This window comes from Trichechus manatus, unplaced genomic scaffold (genome assembly GCF_000243295.1).
Source record: "Trichechus manatus latirostris isolate Lorelei unplaced genomic scaffold, TriManLat1.0 scaffold00168, whole genome shotgun sequence".
NCBI lineage: Eukaryota > Metazoa > Chordata > Mammalia > Sirenia > Trichechidae > Trichechus > Trichechus manatus.
In genome coordinates this window covers 5,454,167-5,477,907 of record NW_004444104.1, presented here as the reverse complement: position 1 = coordinate 5,477,907, position 23,741 = coordinate 5,454,167, and the positions used below count along the sequence as shown (strand labels likewise).

General features: G+C 43.6%; 2 protein-coding genes across 9 annotated transcripts in view; one reads left to right on the top strand and one right to left on the bottom strand.

The window, feature by feature from the left end:
* The first annotated feature begins 3,269 nt into the window (after window positions 1–3,269).
* Window positions 3,270–15,717, top strand: MTIF3 (mitochondrial translational initiation factor 3). 8 transcript variants are annotated; one of them, XM_023740937.1, is made up of 5 exons: window positions 3,822–3,888; window positions 9,303–9,537; window positions 10,103–10,566; window positions 14,415–14,572; window positions 15,473–15,717. In XM_023740937.1, the coding sequence occupies exons 3-5, from the start codon at window positions 10,104–10,106 to the stop codon at window positions 15,689–15,691; spliced, it is 840 nt and encodes a 279-aa protein (XP_023596705.1). In that variant the 5' UTR covers window positions 3,822–3,888; window positions 9,303–9,537; window position 10,103; the 3' UTR covers window positions 15,692–15,717. The 8 variants fall into 8 exon arrangements, with proteins under 8 accessions (XP_023596707.1, XP_023596705.1, XP_023596708.1 ...); XM_023740936.1 differs by lacking the exon at window positions 3,822–3,888 and adding an exon at window positions 4,076–4,553; XM_023740939.1 differs by lacking the exon at window positions 9,303–9,537 and having other exon boundaries at window positions 3,270–3,888.
* A 22-nt stretch (window positions 15,718–15,739) lies between these two features.
* Window positions 15,740–23,741, bottom strand: part of GTF3A (general transcription factor IIIA) — a 24,256-nt gene continuing 16,254 nt past the window's right edge. Inside the window, exons 7-11 of the mRNA XM_012558436.2 lie at window positions 20,071–20,144; window positions 18,487–18,567; window positions 17,376–17,605; window positions 16,183–16,242; window positions 15,740–15,939 (exon numbers count right to left, since the gene is read on the bottom strand). Of these exons, the coding sequence (XP_012413890.1) occupies window positions 15,775–15,939; window positions 16,183–16,242; window positions 17,376–17,605; window positions 18,487–18,567; window positions 20,071–20,144 (610 nt within the window). The 3' untranslated portion in view covers window positions 15,740–15,774. The remainder of the gene's footprint in view (window positions 15,940–16,182; window positions 16,243–17,375; window positions 17,606–18,486; window positions 18,568–20,070; window positions 20,145–23,741) is intronic.

The window sequence follows — 23,741 nt, the reverse complement described above, 5'->3', positions numbered from 1 at the left end:
GGAAACCAGCTTAAGTAGCAACATGATGGATTTGGGTTACTTAAAGGAAAAGATTCCCCAAGTCCTTTCAGGCGTTGATGGAGACCTAAATCTCCTTTCCGGGCGTTTTTTTAAAAGTCTTTCTTCAGGTTTTTGACTAGTTACCTAACACTCAGCCAAAGTCCCTTGCATACCCTGCTTTCTTTTGACACATCTGCAAACACCAAGGATTTAAACTGTCACTGTAATGAGACAGTGGCTGACACTGGAGACAACTGCTCCCAGCTAGGTTTAGTCAGTACTGCACAGGGTCTCCAAAGGTCCCTGGGTGGCGCAAATGGTTTGTGCTCGGCTACTAACTGAATGGTTGGAGGTCTGAACCCACCCAGTGGTGCTCCAAAAGAAAGGCCTGGCAATGTGCTTCTGCAAAGACTGCAGCCAAGAAAACCCTAAGGAGCAGTTCCACTCTGTCACCCATGGGATTGTCATGAGTTGGAACCGACTTGACGGCAATGGTCTTTTCTTTAATGTAGGGTCTCACACATAGCAGATTCAATTCTCCTATTTTAACAAAACTGCCCTTATAAGAGGAACCCTGGTGGTGCAAATGGTTAAGTGCTCAGCTGCTGACTGAAAGGCTGGCAGTTTGAACCCACTCAGTGGCTCTGTGGAAAAAAGACCTGGCAATCTGCTTCCATAGATTACAGCCAAAAAACCCGTATGGGGCAGTTCTACTCTGTAACACATGGGGCTGCTATGAGTCAAAAACGACTCGATGGCACCCAGGGGCCAATCTACAGAACATAACAGCTATGGTAATTACTTTGAAATTGCTGAATGATCTCTCACAGCTAGTCATGGAAACTTCAATGGCCAACAGAAACTGCTCATTAGCGCCCCTCCTGAAGCAGCGTCCAGAGCACGCGCCCTACCTGCCATGCCCCAGTTACACCTCTGACGGCACCCAACGACAACAACAGCCCTTAGGAGAGCTTAGAATCTAATGGAGGAAACCAAAACACCAAACCTGTTACCACTGAGTCGATTACAACTCACAGCCACCCTATAGGACAGAGAACTGCCCCACAGGGTTTCCAAGGAGTGGCTGGTGGATTCAAACCACTGACCTTTCAGAGAGGGCATATAAATTAACTATAATCCACTAACAGCTATTTGTTGAAGAATGTTCTGAACATATGGACCCACAGAGAGTTTGAGGCATCTATAAAACCAAAACCAAACCAAACCCGTTGCTGTTGAGTTGATTCCAACTCATAGCAACCCTACAGGACAGAGAAGAACTGCCCCATAGGGTTTCCAAGGAGTAGCTGGTGGATTCAAACTGCCAACCTTAGCTCTTAATCACTGCTCCACCGGCATCTATATATAAACACACTGTTCAGATTAGTATGAGTTTTAAAATTAATTGCTGCAACCATTTGTGGCACTATGAAGACGCAGTCTAGTGTTACTAACTTTTCTAAAAAATCACCAATATATTGTACCTCAATGACCTCGATCTAAGCAAATGTGTCTTACCTGTGAACCCAAACCTGTTGTCACTGAGCTGATTTCAATTCATGGTGACCCCATGTGACAGAGTAAAACTTCCCCATAGGGTTTCCAAAGCTATAAATCTTTACAGAAGCAGATTGTCAGGTCCTTCTCCCAGAGAGTGGCTGGTGGGTTGGAACTGCCAATCTTTTGGTTAGCAGCTGAGCAATTAACCATTGTGTCTCCCGTGTCTCATATGATGCTGTAATTTCTGAAGACTCCCTCTGCTCCAGTAGAAATGGTCTGACACAGGAGAGTTTGGCAGCTAACAGTCAAGGAGAGGGAGAGAATATTTCCACAAATCCTTAAACAGGGCAAAGGTCCAATATGTATATTGTGTGAGAAAATATATTGTTCACAGACCAACCACAGAACATGGAAATTACTCCATGGTGGAAAATGCAGACGTTTTAGTCACTAGGATTTCAGTCTTATGGGTTACATCTGTGTGTGTGTAACTCACGTGTAGGAAAAATAACAATAGGGAAAGTTCTGCACACTTCTGAGAGTCCTCTTCTGTGCACACACTCAGTTGGTTTACACAAGATTTGTGTCATAGTAACATGACTTCCCAAAACCAAAAAGTGTGCATTAGAAGTAGAAGCCGCAAGTGCAGGAAGGCATCCTTGAAGAGCCAGTTGCCTACTCTGCATCTTTGCTCAAGGGTCTTTGAAACTCACCATTACGAGCTGAGCTCCAGGCTCTCAATGACTCTTTAAAAGCTGCACGCCACATTTCGGCTGGAGGTCAAGCCAGAGTTCAAGAGAAGAGATGAAGAACAGCTGCTCTCTCTCTGAAGGCATGGCTACAATGCACACCCCCTTCCAGCAACACTACAGAACCATCTTATCACTGTTGAGGGATCTGACAACGGCAGGCATGAATGAGTCCAGATCAGCTATTCTGGAAATACATGCCTGCAGAAAAGGGGCTGCAAAAGGGATGCTAGGAGACAGCTTCAGTTACCAGTAATTATTGTTGTTAGCTGCCGTTGAGTCAGCCCCCAACTCACAGTGACCCCACGCACAACGGAACAAAACACCGCTCAGTCCTCTGCAGTCCCCATGATTGGCTGTGGATTGAACTGTTGTGATCCATCCAGTTTTCACTGGCTGATTTTCAAAAGTAGATTGCCAGGCCCTTCTTCCTAGTCCATCTTAGTCTGAAAGCTCTGCTGAAACCCGTCCAGCATCATAGCAACATGCAAGCCTCCACTGACAGGTGGTGGCGGTGGCTGCGCATGAGGCACATTGGCTAGAAATCCAACCTGAGTCTCCCGCATGAAAGGTAAGAATTGTACCACCGAAACTCCCGAAAGATAAAGTTTTCGAGACCCACAGCTCCAAGTACCCGTTATGAAAGGCTGAACTACATAGTTCTCTCATCTGTGAGAAGAGAGGCAATACCTGAGTCAAGGAGCTATTTATTGAGGATGAAGTAAAACAATGTGTTCCAGTGGACAAGTATCCAATAAATGGTAGTTTCCCTTCTTATGATGAACAAAGCTATTCCCTAATTATCTTCATCAAGTCATGATAGAAGATTTTCATTTTGGCAATGAGGAATTTCCTGCTGAAGAAAGATGAGGTGGGCAGGTGGTTGAGGGGCACAGCCCTCACTAGCCTGGTGGCCCAGGGGTGAGCCCCAACGGACAAACAGGGCTTTCTCAAGCGCGGTTAAAAGCCAGGAGCACCGGCTGGATCCTAGGTTTAGAACTGGCTCTCTTCTGACTCTAGGCAAGCTACTTAAGCAATACGGGTCCACTTTCCCCTTGTAACATTTTTGACCGTTAAAACCTCTCCCAATTACAAACTGCTTGAATCTAGCACGCCCTGCCTCCGTCGCTGTTATCTCCGGCAAGCCTGCACGCACCAAGAGCTCTGAAGTTGGGAGTCCAGCGGTATGCCTGCCACATTACTTCTGTGAACTGAAGAAGCCTTTTACTTTTCAAGTTTCAGTTTGCTAACCTGTATAACAGGGACAATGCTCCCTAACTCACAGTTATTGCGGGCACACCAAAGACGTTGATGCAAGCTCTCTATAAGCCCTAGTGGAAAAGACGCAATGGACACTCTGAATGCTGCAGAAATTGACAACACATTACTCTCTTCATCTCATCTCTGGAGGGGCGGGAACCAGGTGAGCAGCAACTTCCCCTCAGGAACCTCCCTCGCCTTCTGAGGTTTTTGTCGGAGGTATTGATCCCGGCAGCCGCCAAAGCGCTCCTCTCCACGTCACTTTTCCTTTAAGAAAACGGGACCAAAGCCCCGCCCGCTACGGAAAGCGAAAGGGTCTCGCGCCACAGCCCGTTAGCGGCTCCTTCTGAGATCTTACCAATCACCTGGTCAGACACAGGTAACGCTCAAGACGAGGGGCGAGGGGAGTTGGGGGACCAAGCGGCGGGAGGATGTGGTCTTAGGGAACGAGCGTGCGGAAGAAGCGGCACTGTCCTCGGCCGCGTCCCTGGAAGGTCAGTGTTGCCCCGTCCCGCCGGGCGGAGCGCGGACAGGCCCCGCCGCGGGGGCGGGGGTTCGGCCGGGCGGTGACCCCATTTTCGAACCCAAGCCGCTGCCTCGGCTTCCTATAGCCGCGCCACCTAGACCTGGCGCCAGTCTGACAGCACCTTCTGTTTTCCGCCCCGCCATCCCTGTCCGCCTACGCGCACGCACGCACGCACGCCGACGTCCCTACCTGGCGGAAGAGCGCCGCGAATCGCGCGGCCCCTCCGGGAGGTGGGCGTGAACGCCGCTGACCACGTGATCGGGCCTGCTCTAGGAGAAAGGCACGTTCCCGCAACGGAGCGGGAAGATGGGGCCACCCGCCTGCGTCTGAGCTGGGGGGCTGGCTAACGCCTTGTTCCTGCTGCCGCCGGGAGAGGCCTGCCTGTGGAGGTCTCCAAGTGGTTATGGGCTTTCCTTTTTTCCTATTTATCATTTCTTAGGCTTCCTGATGTGAGGCTGTTGAGAGAAGTAAATGTTTTCGTTGAGAAGCCGCAGAGGGACGAGTACGTGTTACAAAAGGTCTCAGTCCAAGAAAATTACATAGGTTAGAAGGGGATTAGGAAAATCAACGATTACTTACTGTGCCAGTCACATTACAGATTTCTTCCCAGCTTCTAGAGCTTACGGTCTAGTGAAGGAGATTTCTAGTAATAAGATAATAACAAAATTATAGTCGTGTTAAGAGCTGTAAAGGAAAGATAAATAATGGAAGCATTTCATGTTGAGCATTAATGGGGGGAAAATCACTTGTGTCCTCAACTTCAAATAACCAGGGTTTTTATAAATTTCTTTCTACCTTTTTCCTATGCCTAGTTTTCTGGCTTGCTTAGTTATTTATTTGAGAAAATCCTATATTTTGAAATAATATTTTCTATTTTAGTGTGTTCATAATTTTCTGAACAGGGTACATTAACTTTCATCCCTAACTGCTGGTTGGGGGGGAGGTACATTATATTTAAGTAATGATATGTACTTAGTAATAGAATTTTGCATATGACAACTTCTGTATCGTTGTTGATACAGTTTGGAAAGAAAACACTAATTTTAGACGTGGAGCTTACAAAGAGGAACTTCTAGTCCATGTATTATCTAGCACTTTGACACTCAGAGAATACCTAGTGAATTGTGGGGCTTGATGATGCTGGTATTTTTCTGATGATTAGGGGGAAAAATCTCTGGTCTCTTCAGAATTTTCTCCTTTTTCGGTTTGGAGGTTTCCTCCACCGACAAATATCTGTTTTTATTAAACACTATCTCAGCTATTTAATATCCAGTTCTCTCCTACATTAGAGCCTTTACATCTATAACTGAGTCCTCAACCAGTTAAACAACCTCCCCCCCCAAAAAAAGAAGAAAACCATTGCAGTCAAGTCATTTCCAACTCATGGTGACCCTATAGGACAGAGTAGAACTGTCCAGTAGGGTTTCCAAGGCTGTAGTCTTTAGGGAAGCGGACTGCCACATCTTTCTCCCACAGAGTGGCTGGTGGGTTCATACTGCCAACTTTTGGTTTAGCCGCTGAGCGCTTAACCACTGCACCACTAGCGCCCCAACCAGTTAATGACTATAAAATTAATTCATCTCATTCACTGTAGGTGGAAACATCTGGTCATAGATCCTTCACTAAGGCCAGTGGACATTTGAAATGCCTGCTAGAAATGTGAGGAGTGTAGCTTAACCAGCATTTCTGGTATTGGTGTGGAATGCTGCAGCTGAAGGTCTAGAGTTAAATGCCAGCAGGCAGCGCCGCACCGCCTGTACTGTTTCCTTTGGCTTCTGCATTCATTCAACCGTGTATATTGAGCCAGAAGCTAGACTCCAGCCTTGGGGAACACAGCAGTGAACACAGTGGGCAAATTCCATCTTCTCATGAAGCTTACATTCTAGTGAGGAGAGAATATGAATATAAATGCAAGTAAATATAGAATGTGTCAGGCAGTGGTAAATGCAATGCTGTCTTTTAAAAAGGCAAGATGAATGGGGTTGAAAGTGATGGGGCGTGCTGTTTTATAACAAATGGTCAGGGAAGGCCTCCCTGAGTAGGTAACATTTGATTCAAGACCTGAAGTAAGTGAGCCTTGGAGATATCTGGGGGAAGAGTGTTGCAAGGAGAGGAACATCTGGGTGCAAAGACCCAGAACAGGGCATCTTTAGCGTTTGCAAGGGGGCAGCAAGGAGGCCAGTGAGGAAGCATGATGGGAGATGTGGGCAGAGAGGTTGGTAGGGGCCACAACATGTAGGAAATTGTGGGCTATCCCATGGGCTTTGCTTTTACTCTGGTGAGATGGGAGCCAGTGGGGGGTTGTGAGCAGAAGAGGAACTTGTTCTGACTTAGCTGTTGTGAAAGGCTTGCTCTGTGTGCTCTGTGGGTGATAAATTATAGGGAGGCGAGGGTGGAAGCAGGGAGACCAGAGTCTGTGACCGTAATCCAGGTGAGAGTGATGGTGTTTTTTCGAGCAGGGTGATAGCAGTAGAGAAGGGGAGAGGTTTGGAGGTTGAACAGTAGGGTTTGCCGATGGATTGCTGAGGGAAGAAGAGTCAAGGATAACTTGGATACGTTTGGCCTGAGCAACAGGAGGGATGTGTTGCCATTAGATGAGCCGGGAAGACTGGGGGAGGAACAAGTTTGGGGTGGAAGATCAAGAATTCTGTTTTGGACATGTTTACTTTAGGATGGCGGTTAGATAACTAAGTGGAACATTTGGGTAGGCAGTGAAGTCTACAAGTTTGGAATTCAGGGGAGACATTGGAGCCAAATAGAAATTTGGGTGTTATCAAGCTGGATAAGGAGGGAAGTGACACAACCTTGCTTGCTGAAAGTGAAGAGGACTTGAAGCATTTACTGATGAAGAGCAAAGACTATAGCCTTCAGTATGGATTACACCTCAGCATAAAGAAAACAAAAATCCTCACAACTGGATCAATAAGCAACATCATGATAAACAGAAAAGAGTGAAGTTGTCAAGGATTTCATTTAACTTGGATCCACAATCAGCACTAAGGGAAACAACAGTCAAGAAATCAAACGATGTATTATTGCACTGGACAAATCTGCTACAAAAGACCTCTTTAAAGTGTTAAAAAGCAAAGATATCTCTTTGTGGACTAAGATGCACTTCACCCAAGCCATGGTGTTTTCAATCGCCTGATACGCATGTGAAAGCTGGAGAATGAATAAGGAAGGTGAATTAATGCCTTTGAATTATGGCGTTGGTGAAGATATTGACTATGCCATGGACTGCCGGTAGAACAAACAAATCTGTCTTGGAAAAAGTACAGCCAGAATGCTCCTTAGAAGCAAGGATGGCGAGACTTCGTTCTAACATACTTTGGGCATGTTATCAGGAGGGACCAGTCCCTGGAGAAGGACATCATACTTGGTAAAATAGAGGGTCAGTGAAAAAGAGGAAGACTCTCAGTGAGATGGATTGACACAGTGGCTGCAACAGTGAGCTTAAGCATAATAACGATTGTGAGGATGGCACAGGACCCTGTTGTACATAGGGTCGCTATGAATCAAAACCGACTTGATGGCACCTAACAATAACATCACTTTCTTACCAGCTTACCATGCTCTTTCCCCATATCAGGAAGCTGGTTCACAGTGGTTAAGCTTTTGGCTGCTAACTGAAAGGTCAGTGGTTCGTACCCACCAGCTGCTCCATGGGAGAAAGATGTGGCAGTCTACTTCCATAAAGATTTACAGCCTTGGAAACCCTATGGGGCAGTTGTACTCTGTCCTATAGGGTCTTTGAGTTGGAATCGACTCGACAGCAGTGGGTTTTTTGGTTAGTTCCCCATTAATATGAGGGGTTGTGAAAGTGGTAGCATCAGGGGTTGTAGGTGCCAGTCAGATCAAAGTTAGGGAGCAAAGGGAGTGAGCTGGCATGACAGGAGGTGTGAGTGGTAGATGAGAATGCTTGAAGTTGACATGTAAGCACTGTGCAGGTAGGGTTGACTGCCCGCATGATAGTCCCACCATGACTTAGTGTGGCCAGGGTCAGGTGCAAATGGTTTGTGCTCGACCACTAGCCTAAAGGTTGGTGGTTTGAACCCACCCAGAAGCACCATGGAAGTAAGGCCTGGCAATCTGTGTCTATAAAGATCATAGCCAAGAATAGCCCATGGAACAGTTCTATTCTTCACTCGAGGGGTTGCCATGAGTTGGAGGCCAACTTGACAGCAGCCAACAACATTGGAGACACCAGGAGTTTTGATGGAAGAAGCACTGGAGAGACAGTGAGTCAGGTGCTAAGTGCCCAGCACGTGAGGAGAGTGGCCTGGGAGGTCTCCACATGTCTGTAACAAGGATTGACAGGATTGTTTAGCCAGATGTCCTTGCTAGTACCTCCTCTTTCTGCCCATGGCTTCCGCATGATTGTGCAGCCTCTCATATGAAACGGAAGAACTTGATGTAAGGACCATTTCTTGAGTGTCTATTAAGTACCAGGCATGCGTGAGGCATTTTTCATTCTTCTCTTTAAGCCTCATAACAACACTGCTAGGCAAAGTATGATTATTGCCGAGGAAACGGAACGGAAAGTTTGAGTGATTTACCCAAAACCATGTTGTTGTTGTGTGCCGTTGAGTCAATTCCATAGAGCTGAGTTTTTACTCAGCGGTCTCTGACTCCAGATCTTTATACAGTGAAACCTGTGAGAGCTGGAACTTGACAGGAGTGCCTTGTTTTTCCTAGTCTCACAAGTTTTCCACCTTTGACAGGGTGCAGTCTTAACACATTTCTATCGCTTGTTTTAGTGGAAAATATTTGAGTTTTCCTTCTCTGATAGGTTTCTGCCTTACACAGGTTCTGGCTTTTGCAGGTTTTACTGTACCACCAAAAAAACCAAACCCATTGCCGGAACCGACTCATAGTGACCCCATAGGACCGAGTAGAACTGCCCCATAGGGTTTCCAAGGAGCACCTGGTGGATTCAAACTGCTGACCTTCTGGTTAGCAGCTGAACTTTTAACCATTACGCCACCAGGGTTACTGCATATTTCCCTAAATTGAGAACCCTTAATCTGTTCAAAGTTGCCTTTATAATCTTTTCCTGTTGACTGTGCATTGGTGCTCACATCTGAAGATTCTGACTTCATCTCTAGTCTGGGGCTAGTCCAGGAATTCTCATTTTTAACAAACGCCCCAGGTGATTGTCATGCACGTGGTGCAGGGACCGTTCTTTGAAAAGCACTACTTCGGGCACCTCCTCCTCTCTTCTTTGGTTTTTGACAAACCCCACCTCTCTGTGTCCTTGATTCTCTCAGGTTTCTCAGCAAACTACTAGATGAGCGGGCCCTCTCAAGCTCTCTTCAGCTTGTGCTTCTGAGGTGGACCAGATACGTGGATGGCAGGAGAGAGACCCTCACTGTGGTGGAGAAACAATTAAAAACTCAGAACGCCACTTAGAACCACAGCACTTGTAACCCTGAAGTAAAACCAGCATTGCCGTACGTGCCCAAGTGCTTGGTCCGGGTTTGGTGCCACCACCTTACTGCCCTTGTGAGTGTTCTTTATGGTTGCTGAGTCAGCACTTGGTTCTCGGCCAGGGTGTTTCCTTCCTGATGGTCTAGATTCGTTCTTCAGTGGATGCGCTGCCTTCACAGAGAGCCCCTTTTCCCATAATAGTGCTCTCATCTTTTGTATGCCATCAGATATATTGATAAATTGGTAGCTGTTAATTACATTAGAAGTTTGTAAATTGATGTTTATGAGTCACTGAGGATTTTCTGTACTGCACTGTCATAAATAAACCCTTCAGATGATATTTGTTCTTGGAGCTGACACTGCAAGATCCATGGAAAATTATGATAAAGTGAGATAGTGCATGGGAGGAAAAACCGAAAAGCCAAGCACTGTGCAGGTAGGGTTGACTGCCTGTATGATAGTCCTGCCATGACTTAGTGTGGCCAGGGTCAGGTGCACATTTCCTCCTCTGGAGACCAACATTCCTGAACATTCACAGGTGACAGCCCCTAGGGCCGCACACACCCTGCCATGTACCACAGGCTCAGGCCACAGGAGTAAATGATTGAATTGTAATGGGCTTTTCTCCCTGCTTCCTTAGAATGGCTGCTCTGTTCCTGAGGAGGTTAACACTGCAAGCGATAAAGACTGAAAATAACTGCATTGCAAGATGTTTGGAGAAACACTTTCTGCAAAAGACAGCGCCAGCACAGTTGTCTGTTACTGTTTCAGTCCCGAGACTGCCCTCTCTCATTCATGCAAAAGCGTTCAGTGTGGCTGAAGATGCCCAGGATAAGAAAAACAAGAAGAAAAAGACTGAAACAGCTCTTACTAGCACTGGTAGAAAAATTAGTGAGCGAATCATTCAGGTATTTGATGAGAAGGGCAATGACTTGGGGAGCATGCACCGGGCAGATGTGATTAAACTCGTGGACAAGCGAGACCTGAAGCTCGTTAAAAGGAACGCCTGCACAGAGCCTCCTGTATACCAGCTCATGACGGGACTTCAGATTCACGAAGAGCGAATGAGACTCAGAGAGCAGGACAAGGCCAAACCTAAGACACGTAGGTGTTTTGCTGTTCACTCCCTGAACTCTTTAGGACGACTAATCAGCAGTCTGAATTCTGGCATTGGCCAAGGTTCCCTGTGACCTGGGGAAGTGAGAAACTGGGAAATGGACACCATCCATGGTTCCACCACCATTTCCAGTGCCTTTTTAAAAATTTCCTCATCTCATTTCCATTCCTCCTTTCTTCTGTCTTTCCTTCATACTCTGCATCTACCATCTCTTCCTTTAAATCTGTGTAAAATAAGGGAGAAACAAGGTGAACACGACCAAGATGATATTAATATTTTCCCCCTTGGTTTCCTAACCTCTTAGGGGGCAGAGTAGCTGACCCTGCCCGTTGCCATCGAGTAGATTCCAACTCAGCAACCCTATAGGATAGACTAGAACTGCCCCATAGTGTTTCCTAGGCTGTAATCTTTATGGAGGAGTCCTAGTGGCGCAGTGGTTAAGTGCTCAGATGCTAGCTGAAAGGTTGGCAGTTCAAACCGACCAGCCCCTCTGTGGGAGAGACATGGCAGTTGGCTTCCATGAAGATTACAGCCTTGGACACCCTATGGGGCGGTTCTGCTCTGTCCTGTGGGGTCATTATGAGTCAGAATCTACTTGACAGCAGTGGGTTTGGTTTTTTGGCTTAATCTTTACAGAAGCAGACTGCCACGTCTTTCTCCCGCAGAGCGCCTCATGGGTTCAAACTGCCTACCTTCTGGTCAGCAGCCAGCCGCTTAACCACTGCGCCACCAGGGCTCCTTAGAGTAGCTGACAGGTGTAGTGAAACGATGCCAGAGCCTTGAGATTTGTCCTACCCCGGGCCACTGATTTAAGCACCCTCCTTTTGTTCCCCCTCATCTTTAAGTGGGGATGTTTGGCTCATTATATGGAAGTACTTACTAAACTGGAAATGATTCAGAGAGCACCTCTCATGCCCCTAGCATTTGTTAAAATAGTAGTGACACTCAAACACATTTTGCCCATCACCTTACAAAAAACTTGGCATTTAACCCCTACCGAAGCCATGGGCTGACTATCAGGCGAAGATTGTTGTTTTTTATGGTTACTGGTCAGTGCTGACCATCAGGAAGGATTACTTAGGGGCAGGCACACTGGAGCCGAGTCAGAGTGCCGCTGAGGTGAGGCCTGCACCTTGGGAACACCACCCGTCACTGTGGTGTGGCTTTGTAATGCACGTGTAACAAGGATGTTGGCTGAAGAAATTATTCAGAAGAGACCTACAAGGGTGTTAAGGACATCAAACTATTTCATTAAAAAAGTGGTAAAGGCATGACTTTGTTCTCATGTAGAACTAGGACCAACTTGGCAGGAGCTCCAAGGAACCATGAAAGTGTTAATAAAAGAACTCTTTTTGTAAAAAAAAAAAAAAAAAAAAATGATGAAGCTTAAGGCATACAGAAAAGTAATTTTCTAAAAAAAAAAAAAAAAAAAAAACTATTTTTATCTTGAAAAATTTTAACGCATACAGAAAAATATAACAAACACCAATTACCCACCACTCAAAATGAACAAATGTTAACATTGTCATACTTGAGATTTTTTAAACAAAATAAAACATTACAGAAGAGTTGATTGAGCGCTTGGCTGTTAACCAAAAGGTCAGCAGCTCCGTGGGAGAAAAGACCTGACAATCTGCTCCTGTAAAAATTACAGCCTAGGGAACCGTATGGGGCAATTCTACTCGGTTACATGGGGTTGCTATGGGTCAAAATCGACTTGATGGCACACAACAAGCTCTCTTCTCCAGTCCCATTCTCCCTCCTCAGAAGTGTTCCTGCTCATTCTCATGTATGTAGTGTAAATATCCAGTCCATGTTTTAAACTCCAGTTACATATAGATAACATTCATAAACAGTATATAGTATTTTGTACATGTAAAAATAAATGGTATGCCTATTTTCAGCATACTTTTTAACATAATTTGTAACAATGTTTCTGTAATACTCATTGCCATTAAATTGATTCCAACTCATAGCAACCCTGTAGGACAGGGTAGAACTGCCCCATAGGGTTTCCTAGGTTGTACTTTTTATGGAAGCAGATCACCAGGTCTTTCTCCCTTGTAGCCGCTGGTGAGTTGGAACCACCCACCTTTTGGTTAGCAGCTGAGCACTTTAACTGTTGTGCCACCAGGGCTTCTTCCTATTATAGTTGTATTATAATTACCACATGACATTTCATCATATGAATATTTACCCATCTCCATGGACACTGGGGTGGCTCCCAGTGAACAAGAGCATATCTGTGTCTCCTTGTGCAACTTCAGGCTCTGAATGTAGACGTGGAATTGCTGGGACACATTGCTCTTCTGCTCCCATCCACGGGGGGTGAAATTGCTCTCCCTGTAGCCTCACCTTACTTAGTGCTGTTTGATCTGTCATGTTAATGAGGGAGAAAGCACATCTTAGTAACTTATTTCCTTTCACCATTTGAGTTGCCTAGTTGCCTATTATTATTCGTTTACTTTTCTATTTAGGAGGTTTACTTTTCTTCCTGATTTTTAGGATTCTCTGCTCTGTATGATGTAAAAACCTTCTCCGAGTTAGATTTTTCACTTTGTGCCCTATTGGCTTCGAGTCAGTTCTGACTCATAGCGATCCTATAGGACAGAGTAGTACTACCCTATAGGGTTTTCTAAGCTGTAATCTTTATGGGAGTAGATAGCCAGGTTTTTCTCCCAGGGGGCAGCTGGTGGGCTCAAACCACCAACCATTTGGTTAGCAACCGAGCACTTAACTACTTGTTGCGGTTGAGTTGATTCCAACTGATCAAGGACCCTATAGGACAGAGTCGAACTGCCCCATAGGGTTTCCAAAGCTGTAAATCTTTACGGAAGCAGATTGCCACATCTTTCTCCGTGGAGTGGCTAGAGGGTTTGACCTACCGACCTTTCAGTTAGCAGTCGAGCGCCTAACCGTCACACCAGTGGGGCTCCTGTTACCCAGTAGTGTTTTAAATTTGATATGGGAGAATTATCAGCCTTTTTCTTAATGAAATCCTTTCCCTATCCTGAGGTCACATACTCTTTCATCTGTTGGTTTAAAATTCTATAGTTTCACATTAAGTCCATCTGGGGAGATTTTTGTATTGGGTCGAGATCCAACATTTTTCCCCCATATGAAAACTCTCAGTTGTCCCAACACCTTTGAGTAATCCATTCCTTGCCTGTAAAATAATTTTCTAACAGGATTTCCACAGACAGTGCTAACAAACGCAGTGGGGAGGGTGCTCACCTGTGTTTGATGGTTGGGATGACCCTTTAGTAGCTAGAACATCAGAAAAGGCATTGGATTAGTATTTCCCAGATGCTGACCCGTATCACAAAGAAAAACAAGGATAATTAATTTTATCACAAAGGTATAAACTTGTTCCTTTTAAAGTACCATTGTTTTATCAAATGATAAAGTATTTCAGGTTTTTAAATCTTGGCAGGTAAAAAATAGTAGCTTTATGTGTAGTTTCCCGTTTTAAAGTGTTTGCTGGTCTGTGACACAAAGTCAGATGAGGGGATGGTCAGGCCCCTGTTGCAACCTAAGATTTCATGAAGTCTGTGTGGTGAGGTAAGGAACCCTGGTGGCCCAGTGGTTAAGCTCTCGGCTGCTAACCGAAAGGTTGGTGATTCGAACCCACCAGCTGCTCTGCAGGAGGAAGATGTGGCACTCTGCTTCCATAAAGATTATAGCCTTGGAAACCCTATGGGTCAGTTCTACTCTGTCATATGGGGTCACTATGAGTTGGAATTGATTCGACAGCAGTGGGTTTGATGTGGCAAAGTTTAGGTTTTATATGGATTAGTAAATAGTCCTAGCACCAAGTTTAACTGTTTCAAACTAGGACCGACTCTGACAAAGGAACTGACTTTTTCTTCAAATATTGGACAACATGATTTGGACACAAAGAGTAAACAGATTCAGCAGTGGATTGAGAAAAATTATCAAGTTCAAATTACTATAAAGAAAGGGAAGAATGTAGAAGACCCAGAAAATAAAATGGTAAGTAAAAGCAAATGTAAGTGGTTGGTTGGTTTTTCTGATCTCCAAATACAGTTGGGGAGAATCTGTGGAAAACTTAAAAAGTCAAAAAAAAAGTGACTAGTAATTAATTCTACTATCCAAGGATAATATTAGCTTTCAGATTTGTTTTTCAAAATGCAAGCATACTGTAGATACATTACTTTTTTCATTATAGCATATATTTCCATGTGAAAACATTCTACTTTATAATTTAAAGGTTAGATACTATTTTACAAATCTAACACTTAAATAGAAAAACTAGAAACCATTTCATTTCTATTTTAAGTTTCCTCCTTATATATGCCTGTGAGAGTTTTCTAGAAAGTGTCTTGTCAGTTTACAATCCAGGATAAGTTTATGGAATATCTGTTTTGCTTTTAGAGTTAGATAACTTTTATTGCCAACTAAAAGGTAGCATTAGGCCAGTGGTTTTCAACCCTGGTGCTGTGTTAGAATTACCTAGGCCAAACCCAGGGATCTGTGTTTTTTTAAAGCACCCTGAGTGCTGCTAACTCATAGGGTTGAGAACTGCACTGGGCTGACAGTTTTGGGGATAAGGAAGTGCTTTGCCATTAAACCCACTGCTTTATATTTGTTTTTGCAAGAGCATAGTCTGGGGCAAAACCTAGCCCTTCTCAGTGACAGGACGCTGTGGATTTAAGACTGTCCGGCCTTCAGTGCATTAGTTTAGTTACGTGGAATTTGTGTAACTGCTTGGTTATTGTATACGTTTAATCAACCAGATATGTATGAATCGATTAGCTAATCACTTAAAAAGCAATTCAAGAAAGCTGGTTTTTAAGAGTGTTCGAGTGTTAACGTTAAAAAGCATGGAAGACATTGATTTTTATTAATCTTTTGGCTGTTTTCCTTTTTTAGGAGGCGATATTTAACCAAATACTCCAGACCATGCCTGGAATAGCTACCTTCTCATCTAAGCCCCAGGCCGTTAAAGGAGGAAGAGCTGTAATGTGTGTTCTTCGCCATTTGAGCACAAAGGAAGAGAACATGTATAGAGAAGCCCAGAAGACCCAGAAAGGAGACATTCTGAACAAAGAAAATAGAAATGACAGACCACCAGATGTTCTGCACCAGTGATTTTAATAAAGATAAATGTGCTTCTGAGACAAAACACAAAACCAAGTTCACTGGTCTGTCCTTTATAAAGGGCAACCTGATCTTTAGCTGAGGGTAAGGACTGCAACCGTGGAGAGCACTTTTCTTTCTATGCAGTTCAGCGACTCTCCATTTTTAGGCAAAGATACACCTTGTTCTTGCTTCTTTTTAGGAGGGATATATCCACTGAGGTGAGAGGCCAAACTCCGTTTTTCACGAGATGGTTTTACCTTTGGGAAATAAGAAAAATAGTAAACAATTAGAATTCAAAATCAAGGTTATCGTGAAGTTACTTTACAGTATTTGTATGCCGTGACAGGTAGAACTCCTTTATAGAAAAGTGAAGTCCATTTGATCAATTTGTAGATTCACATCATGAGAGGTGGTTGAAAATATTCTAAACAGACTGCATCTGGCAGAAGCAATTTATGTTGCAGTGCGAATTACAGCTTGCCTAAGCAGTTTCAACTTACTTTGATCTTCATTTTCTTCCTGTCAGGATCATGTACAACAGCATGCCTAGTGAGACTTTGCTGCAATGAAGGAGAAAGAAAAAAGTTCTGTTTTTAAAACATCTACACTTGGTGCTTATTACCCTGAAAACTCCACGAGTTACTGTCTGTTATATGCTGTTGAGGGATTCCACCTCATCCTGAGTCCTGACTGAAATCACTGTCCCTCAGGATTCCCAAGGACCCACATTAGGAATGTCTACAATCCCAACCACCTATGGCTTCTTACTTCTTTCATAAAATGGGGGGAAACACCAGCTCTGAACAAACCACTCCAAGCTCGGGAAGACTGTTTTAATTTAATCTATCTAAACAGTGTTCCTAAACACCAGTGAAAACCTGACCATCATCTTGCTGTCTTGATGATAATGCTGGCCCACTGTCAGCTCCAACGTGTCTGGCAATGGTTGGGACCTGTGCTGAGCCAGCGTCATCTCTCCCTTCAGTCTTAGTAACTCACAGCAAGTATCTGAAAGCTCACTAACCAATGAGTGAGTTTGTAAAATCGCATAGTGACCTCCATTTAGTTCTTACCTGACTGTGAACCAAGCTAAACGTGGACTAGATTCCCAAAGTTCTACAGTCCCTCACCTGGCTGCCCGTACTTCCCTGCTTAATCCCTAGGGGATGGCATTCTAAAAGGAAACCTGAAGTAGCAGCACACTCGTATGAGTAATAGTGAAACCATAAGCCAAACCAAACCCACTGCCATCAAGTCAATTCCGACTCAGCAACGCTGTAGGACGGTAGAAAGGCCCCATAGGATTTCCAAGGAGTGACTGGTGGATTCCAACTTCTGATCTTTTAGCAGCTGAACTCTTAACCACTATGCCACCAGTGCTTCTCAAATTCAGTAAGCGTAAGAATCACCTAGAGGGCTTGTTAAACCATTACTGGGCTTCACCCCAGGGTTTCTGATTCACTACAGTACTAGCCCAGGGTCACATTTTTAGAACCACTGGCACAGGCCAGTGTGATGGTTTTACAGACTTTAGTCAGGAAGAACCACTTGGTTAAAGCAAGACTGGAAGGCCTAGAGCCCTGCTGACCCAGCTTTCCCCACTGGCAGTCACTGGGACACCATCTTGGAACCCAGAGTCCCAGTTTTAAACCACAGACCTAAGGACGGACAGCACGTGAAGATGAGCACTTACTTTCATTGCAAACGCTTTGCCACAGCCAGCGTGTTCACACACAAATGGGCGCTTTTCCTCATGGAAAGAGAGGATGTGGCTCTGGAGGTTAAACACGGTAGTGTATGTTCTTCCACAGCCTCCCCTCGGACATCGACACACATGCCTTTCTGGGGCGTGCATTCTTCTGTGTTGCTTAAGATAATCCTTGCGTTTGAATGTTTTCCGGCATACTTCACACCTGACTTCCTCTGGTGGTAAACAAATTTAACCGGTTTCCCCAGATATTCCCATATAGGAAAAAAATAAATACATAACAGTCAGTACCTAAAGCCATACAACCATACACAAGTCAAAGGAATTTCAGAGAAACCCTAATGGTCACCCTAGCATCGATTAACTCAATTCCCCCAGGTTCTTAACATTCCATGAAGTCACTGCTTAGCTGCAGGCGAGCAGGGGATCTCAGCTGCTGAAGAGAAGGAAACAGACCAGGTACTTCCTGGTCTTCCGATGCCAGTGCGTATGGCACTACTTCCCAGCTGCTCACAGAACTTCCTTACTAAAGATTTGGCAGAGCCTTCAAAAATGAGACCTGGTGCAGCTCTTCCCTAACTTGGGGCCACACAGCCCTCCTCCTCATCTGTCAAACAGCAGACAGACTGGCACACCTACCTCGGGGCCTAAGGCTTCAGCACCCAAAACCAAAAACCAAACCCATTGCTGTCAAGTTGGTTCTGACTCATAGTGACCCTATAGGACAGAGCAGAACTGCCCCATAGAGTTTCAAAGGAGCGCGTGGTGGATTTGAACTGCCGACCTTTTGGTTAGCAGCCAAGCTCTTAACCACTACACCACCAGGGTTTCCCTTCAGCACCCAGTACCTTACAAAACAGCACAGAAACAAAACATAATAGAAACGCTTTCATTACAAAGCACGTATTTATTATTATTTTTTTGGTAAAAACATACACAGCAAAAGACACACTCCTTCAACAATTTCTGCATGTACAATTCAGTGACACTGGTTACATTCTTCAGGTGTTAAAGCACATATTTAAGATTTTTCTCTTTACTAAATCAGTTCTGTAGGGGCAAATGTTTATGTCATGCCATTCGTTATCTGCCTTACCTTTATGCGTTTCTCTCACATGTTTCAGAAGCTCCGTCCATGTTTTTGCCACAAAGCAACATCCCTTTTGACATATGTAGCCTATTTTTTAAAAAACATAAGATGTTTAGAAAAAAATTGGTGCATTGCCTGTTGTGAATACTCAGTGTAAACACTGACTCAGAAAGGAAACTTACATGGCTATATAGATTGTTTCTCCTATCTCCCAAATGTACTGTATTCCGTCCATGTCAAGAAAACTCGTAACCTGTTGCCGTCAAGCCGATTCCAACTCATAGCGACCCTGTAGGGTTTCCAAGGCTATAATCTTTATGGAAGCAGACTGCTGCATCCTTCTCCTGCAGAGCGGCTAGTGGGTTAGAACCACTGACCTTTTAGTTAGCAGTGGAGCGCTTAACCACTGTGCCACCGGGCTCCCTTGTCAGTCTCAAGAGTTGGAAATATAAACAAAGGTTTGTGTTACAGTAGGATAAGCAATGGCACGGCAAGGTGCCAGCAGGGTCCCACCTTCAGCAGGGCCACCAGGTGGACACATCCCCTCCTTGGTTCTAAGTTGGGTACACCGTGAACAGACTCCCCAGCTGCCCCATATCTCACTGTTCCCATTCCCTGCCTGCTTTCTACGTGCCTCTTTTTTTCAACAGAAAAAGTGTTATCCGTCCTTTGTCCTTGGCCATCAACCCCAGAAGGCACCGTGCCCACAGCTGGTTTCCACTAGTCTCGCCATCTTTTAAGTTTCATACTGCAAAACAGACTAGAGTATAGCTAAGGAGGAAAAACTAGAGGAACCCAGAGAAAACACCGTGAACAAGATAGACTTTGAAAAGGCACCCTATACTAGTTAAGCAAAGCACTAGAATTGGATTAATCAGTTGCTGTAACAGCTAGGTGGGAACCCTGGTGGCACAGTGGTTAACTGCTCAGCTGCCAACCTAAAGGTAGGCAGTTTGAAACTACCAGCTGCTCCATGGGAGAAAATGTAGCAGTCTGCTTCCATAAAGTTGACAGCCTAGAAAACCCTATGGGGCAGTTCTACTCTGTCCTATAGGGTCGCTATATGAGTCGGAATCAACTCGATGGCAACAGGTTTGGTTTTTTTTTGGTTTACAACAGCCAGGCTGTGTTTCACCCAACTAAATGCTGGGTAGAAACTAAAAGGAATGAGGCTGCCTCACAGCTACTAGTCTCTTGTAAAAATATCCCATATATTCTACATCTTGGGAAACTGGAATACAACCAGCCTCCCCAACCCCCAGGTACTTTCATCAGCACAATATACTAATTTTTTTACAGCAACATGTAAAAAAAAATTTGGCATAGTGTTGTGTATGAAAATACCTGCAGGTGGAGGGTGCAGCTGGCACACAAACATAGAAGGTGCGCATTATTTGCATAAAAACACAGTACAAGCTCTGAATAAGCAGAATGGTATCCCCTCTCTGCCCAATTTTAACCTTCTTTCTCCTATATAATTTAGATTTTCTCAGTATGATCAAGGAATAGAACAGAAAGTACCATAATCAAAGAATTAAATATCCTGTACTGCAAGTGTTTTACTCAAAGTGAGCATCATGAAAGACATACCCTCATGGACCTTCTCGTGTCGTTTTAACCTGCTGGGTGACACGAAGTGTTTTCCGCATCCTTCGTGCTTACACCTGGGTGAAGAACACACTAAGGATTAGCCAGGCCGTTGTAACACAGAACTCCATTGAGGGTAAATGTTACTGTTGCTCCCACCAGGGCTACCTCCTCATCCCACAAACAAACCAGTCATGGAAAGTAAGATTTAAAATTCAGACCTAGAGAGTGTTGACATGTCATGGTATTGGTAACCAATGTCACAAAACAATATGTGTACTAATTGTTTAATGAGACGCTAGTTTGTTTTGTAAACCTTCATCTAAAGTACAATAAGATAAATAAATAAAAATAAAATTGAGACCTAATTATAGGCGAAATTCAGGTCACTTGACCAGCTTTGGGTCAAACCTGTTTGAGAGAAAAAATTCACATTACTTTTATTTTTTCGCTTATGTGACCAAATTAAAGTTTTCATCTTTATAACTCTGAAAATGTACTGTTTTCATGGCTACTGGGTCAAGAGGTTACCTAGCCTGGTTCAGGTAAACTCCTAAGCCATTCTGAACAGTTGGTGCTGTGCAGGTATGTAGTGAAAAGGAAACAGCAGCAGATGCATCAGCCTCCGAAGCAGCAATACAAAGCCTGTGGCACTTCTGTGCTAAAGCCAGTGGCAGCACAAGAGTAAGACACAGCCTGGCAAGCAGGGGCAGGCACTCCAACAGCAGCTACTTCAAGCCCAAGGACAACCCTGAGGAAGCCAGGAGGAAGGCACGACCAGGCACACCTGGGCACAGGTCGCCATCAGCCAGGGCTCTTCAAGCACAACACGTCACAAGCGCCTAGCCAAGATTTGTCAACTCCTTCTGCAAGTCTACTGCAATGTGTATCATCATCCTCTCCTGTTCCTATTGAAACCCTCTCAACTGCAGTTTAAGCTCAATTACTTTTGTTTTATACTATAGAAAAACAGTGTCTTCATAATAGCACTATCATATAATTGAACAAGGTTCTATTTAAATAGTAAGTTATTTCTTAGCCTTCTCTTCAAACTTAACCACAATTTGAAGTGCATTAAAAATACTTGTTTTATACATCATACCAAAATCTTTGCAACACAGCAAAGGCAGTGCTCAGAGGTCACTTTATAGCAATAGATGCACACATCAAAAAAGAAGGGGCAAAATCAAAACATCAGCTATACAACTCAAACAAATAGAAAGAGAAGAGCAAAAGAAGCCCAAAGCCACCAAAAGAAAGGAAATAATAAAGATCAGAGCAGAAATAAATGAAACTGAGAACAGAAAAAACAACAAAACCAAGTTCATTCTTTGAAAGGGTCAACAAAATTGACAAACCACTGGCCAAACTGACAGAAGAAAAACAGGAAAGGATGCAAATAATCCAATTAAGAAATGAAATGGTGGACATTACAACAGACCCACCAGAAATAAAAAGGATCATAACAGAGTATTATGAAAAACTATACTCCAGCAAATTTGAAAACCTAGATGAAATGGACAATTTCTAGGAACACACTACCTACCCAAACTAACACAAAATGATGTTGAAAATATGAACAGACCCATAACAAGAGAAGAGACTGAAAATAAAATTTAAAAAAAAGCCCTGGCCCAGACAGCTATCAAACATTCAGACAACAGTTTACTCCAGTACTACTCAAACTATTTCAGAACACAGAAAAGGAAGGGACACTTCCAAATTCATTCTATGAAGCCAGCATAACCCTGACACTGAAACCAGGCAAAGACACCACAAAAAAAGAAAATTACAGACCAAGTATCTCTCATGAATATAGATGCCAAAATTCTCAACAAAATACTTGCCAGTAGAATTAATTCAGCATCATATCAAAAAAATAATACACCACGACCAAGGAGGATTCATACCAGGCATGCAAGGATGGTTCAACATTAGAAAATCAATCAATGTAATCCACCACATAAATAAAGGAATCACATGATCATCTCAATCAACACAGAAAAGGCATTCGACAAAGTCCAACACACATTCTTGATAAAAGCTCTCAATTAAAATAGGTATAAAAGGGAAATTCCTCCACATAATAAAGGGCATCTATACAAAACCAACACCCAACATCATTCTTTATGGAGAGAGGCTGAAAACGTTCCCGCTGAGCAAAGGAACAAGACAAGGATGCCTTTTATCACCACTCCTATTTAACATTGTGCTGGAAGTCCTAGTAGAGCAATAAGGCAAGAAAAAGAAAGGGCATCCAAATCGGTAATGAAGAAGTTAAACTGTCCTTATTTGCGATGGTACAATACTATACATAGAAAACCCAGAAGTCTCCACGAGAAAACTACTGGAACTAATAGAAAGATTCAGCAGAGTAGCAGGATACAAGATAAACATACAAAAATCAGTTCGATTCCTATACACCAATAAAGAGAATGACGAAAAGGAAAACAATACCATTTATAATAGCCCCTAAAAAAATAAAATACTTAGGAATAAATCTAACCAGGGATGTAAAAGACCTATACAAAGAAATCTACAAAACACTACAACAAGAAACCAAAAGAGATCTACATAAATGGGAAAACATACCATGCTCATGGATAGGTAGACTCAACATTGTGAAAATGACAATTCTACCCAAAGCAATATACAAATACAATGCAATCCTGATCCAAATACCAACAACATTCTTTGGAGAGATGGAAAAACTAATCATTAACTTTATATGGAAAGGGAAGAGGCCCCAGATAAGTAAAGCCCTACTGAAGAAGAATAAAGTAGGAAGACTCCCACTACTTGACCTCAGAACCTACCATACAGCTACGTTAGTCAAAACTGCCTGGTACTGGTACAACAACAGATACATTGACCAACGGAACAGAATCGAGAACCCAGATGTAAATCCATCCACCTACGGTCACCTGATCTTTGACAAGGTCCCAAAGTCCATCAAATGGGGAGAAGACAAGTCTTTAACAAATGGTGCTGGCAAAAGTGTATGCCCATCTGCAAAAAAAATGAAACAGGACCCATACGTCACACCATACACAAAAACTAATTCAAAATGGATCAAAGACCTAAATATAAAACCAAAAACTATAAAGATCAGAGAAGAAAAAATAGGATCAATGCTAGAGGCCCTAATACACAGCCTTAACAGGATACAAACCATAACTAACAACATACAAACTCCAGAGGATAAGCTAGATAACTGGGATCTTCTAAAAATTAAAAACTTACGCTCATCAAAAGACTTCACCAGCAAAGTAAAAAGAGAACCTACAGACTAGGAAAAAAATTTTGGCTATTACAAATCTGACAAAGGTCTAATCTCTAACATCTACAGGGAAATCCAACACTTCTACAACAGAAAGACAAATAACCCATTTAAAACATGAGCAAAAGAAATAAACAGACACTTCACCAAAGGCAACATTCAAGTGGCTAACAGACACATGAGGAAATGCTCGGGATCACTACCCATTAGAGAAATGCAAATCAAAACTACAATGAAATTGAGAACCCAGATGTAAATCCATCCACCTATGGTCACCTGATCTTCGACAAGGGCCCAAAGTCTATCAGATGGGGAAAAGACAGTCTTTTTAACAAATGGTGCTGGCAAAACTGGATATCCATCTGCAAAAAAATGAAACAGGACCCATACCTCA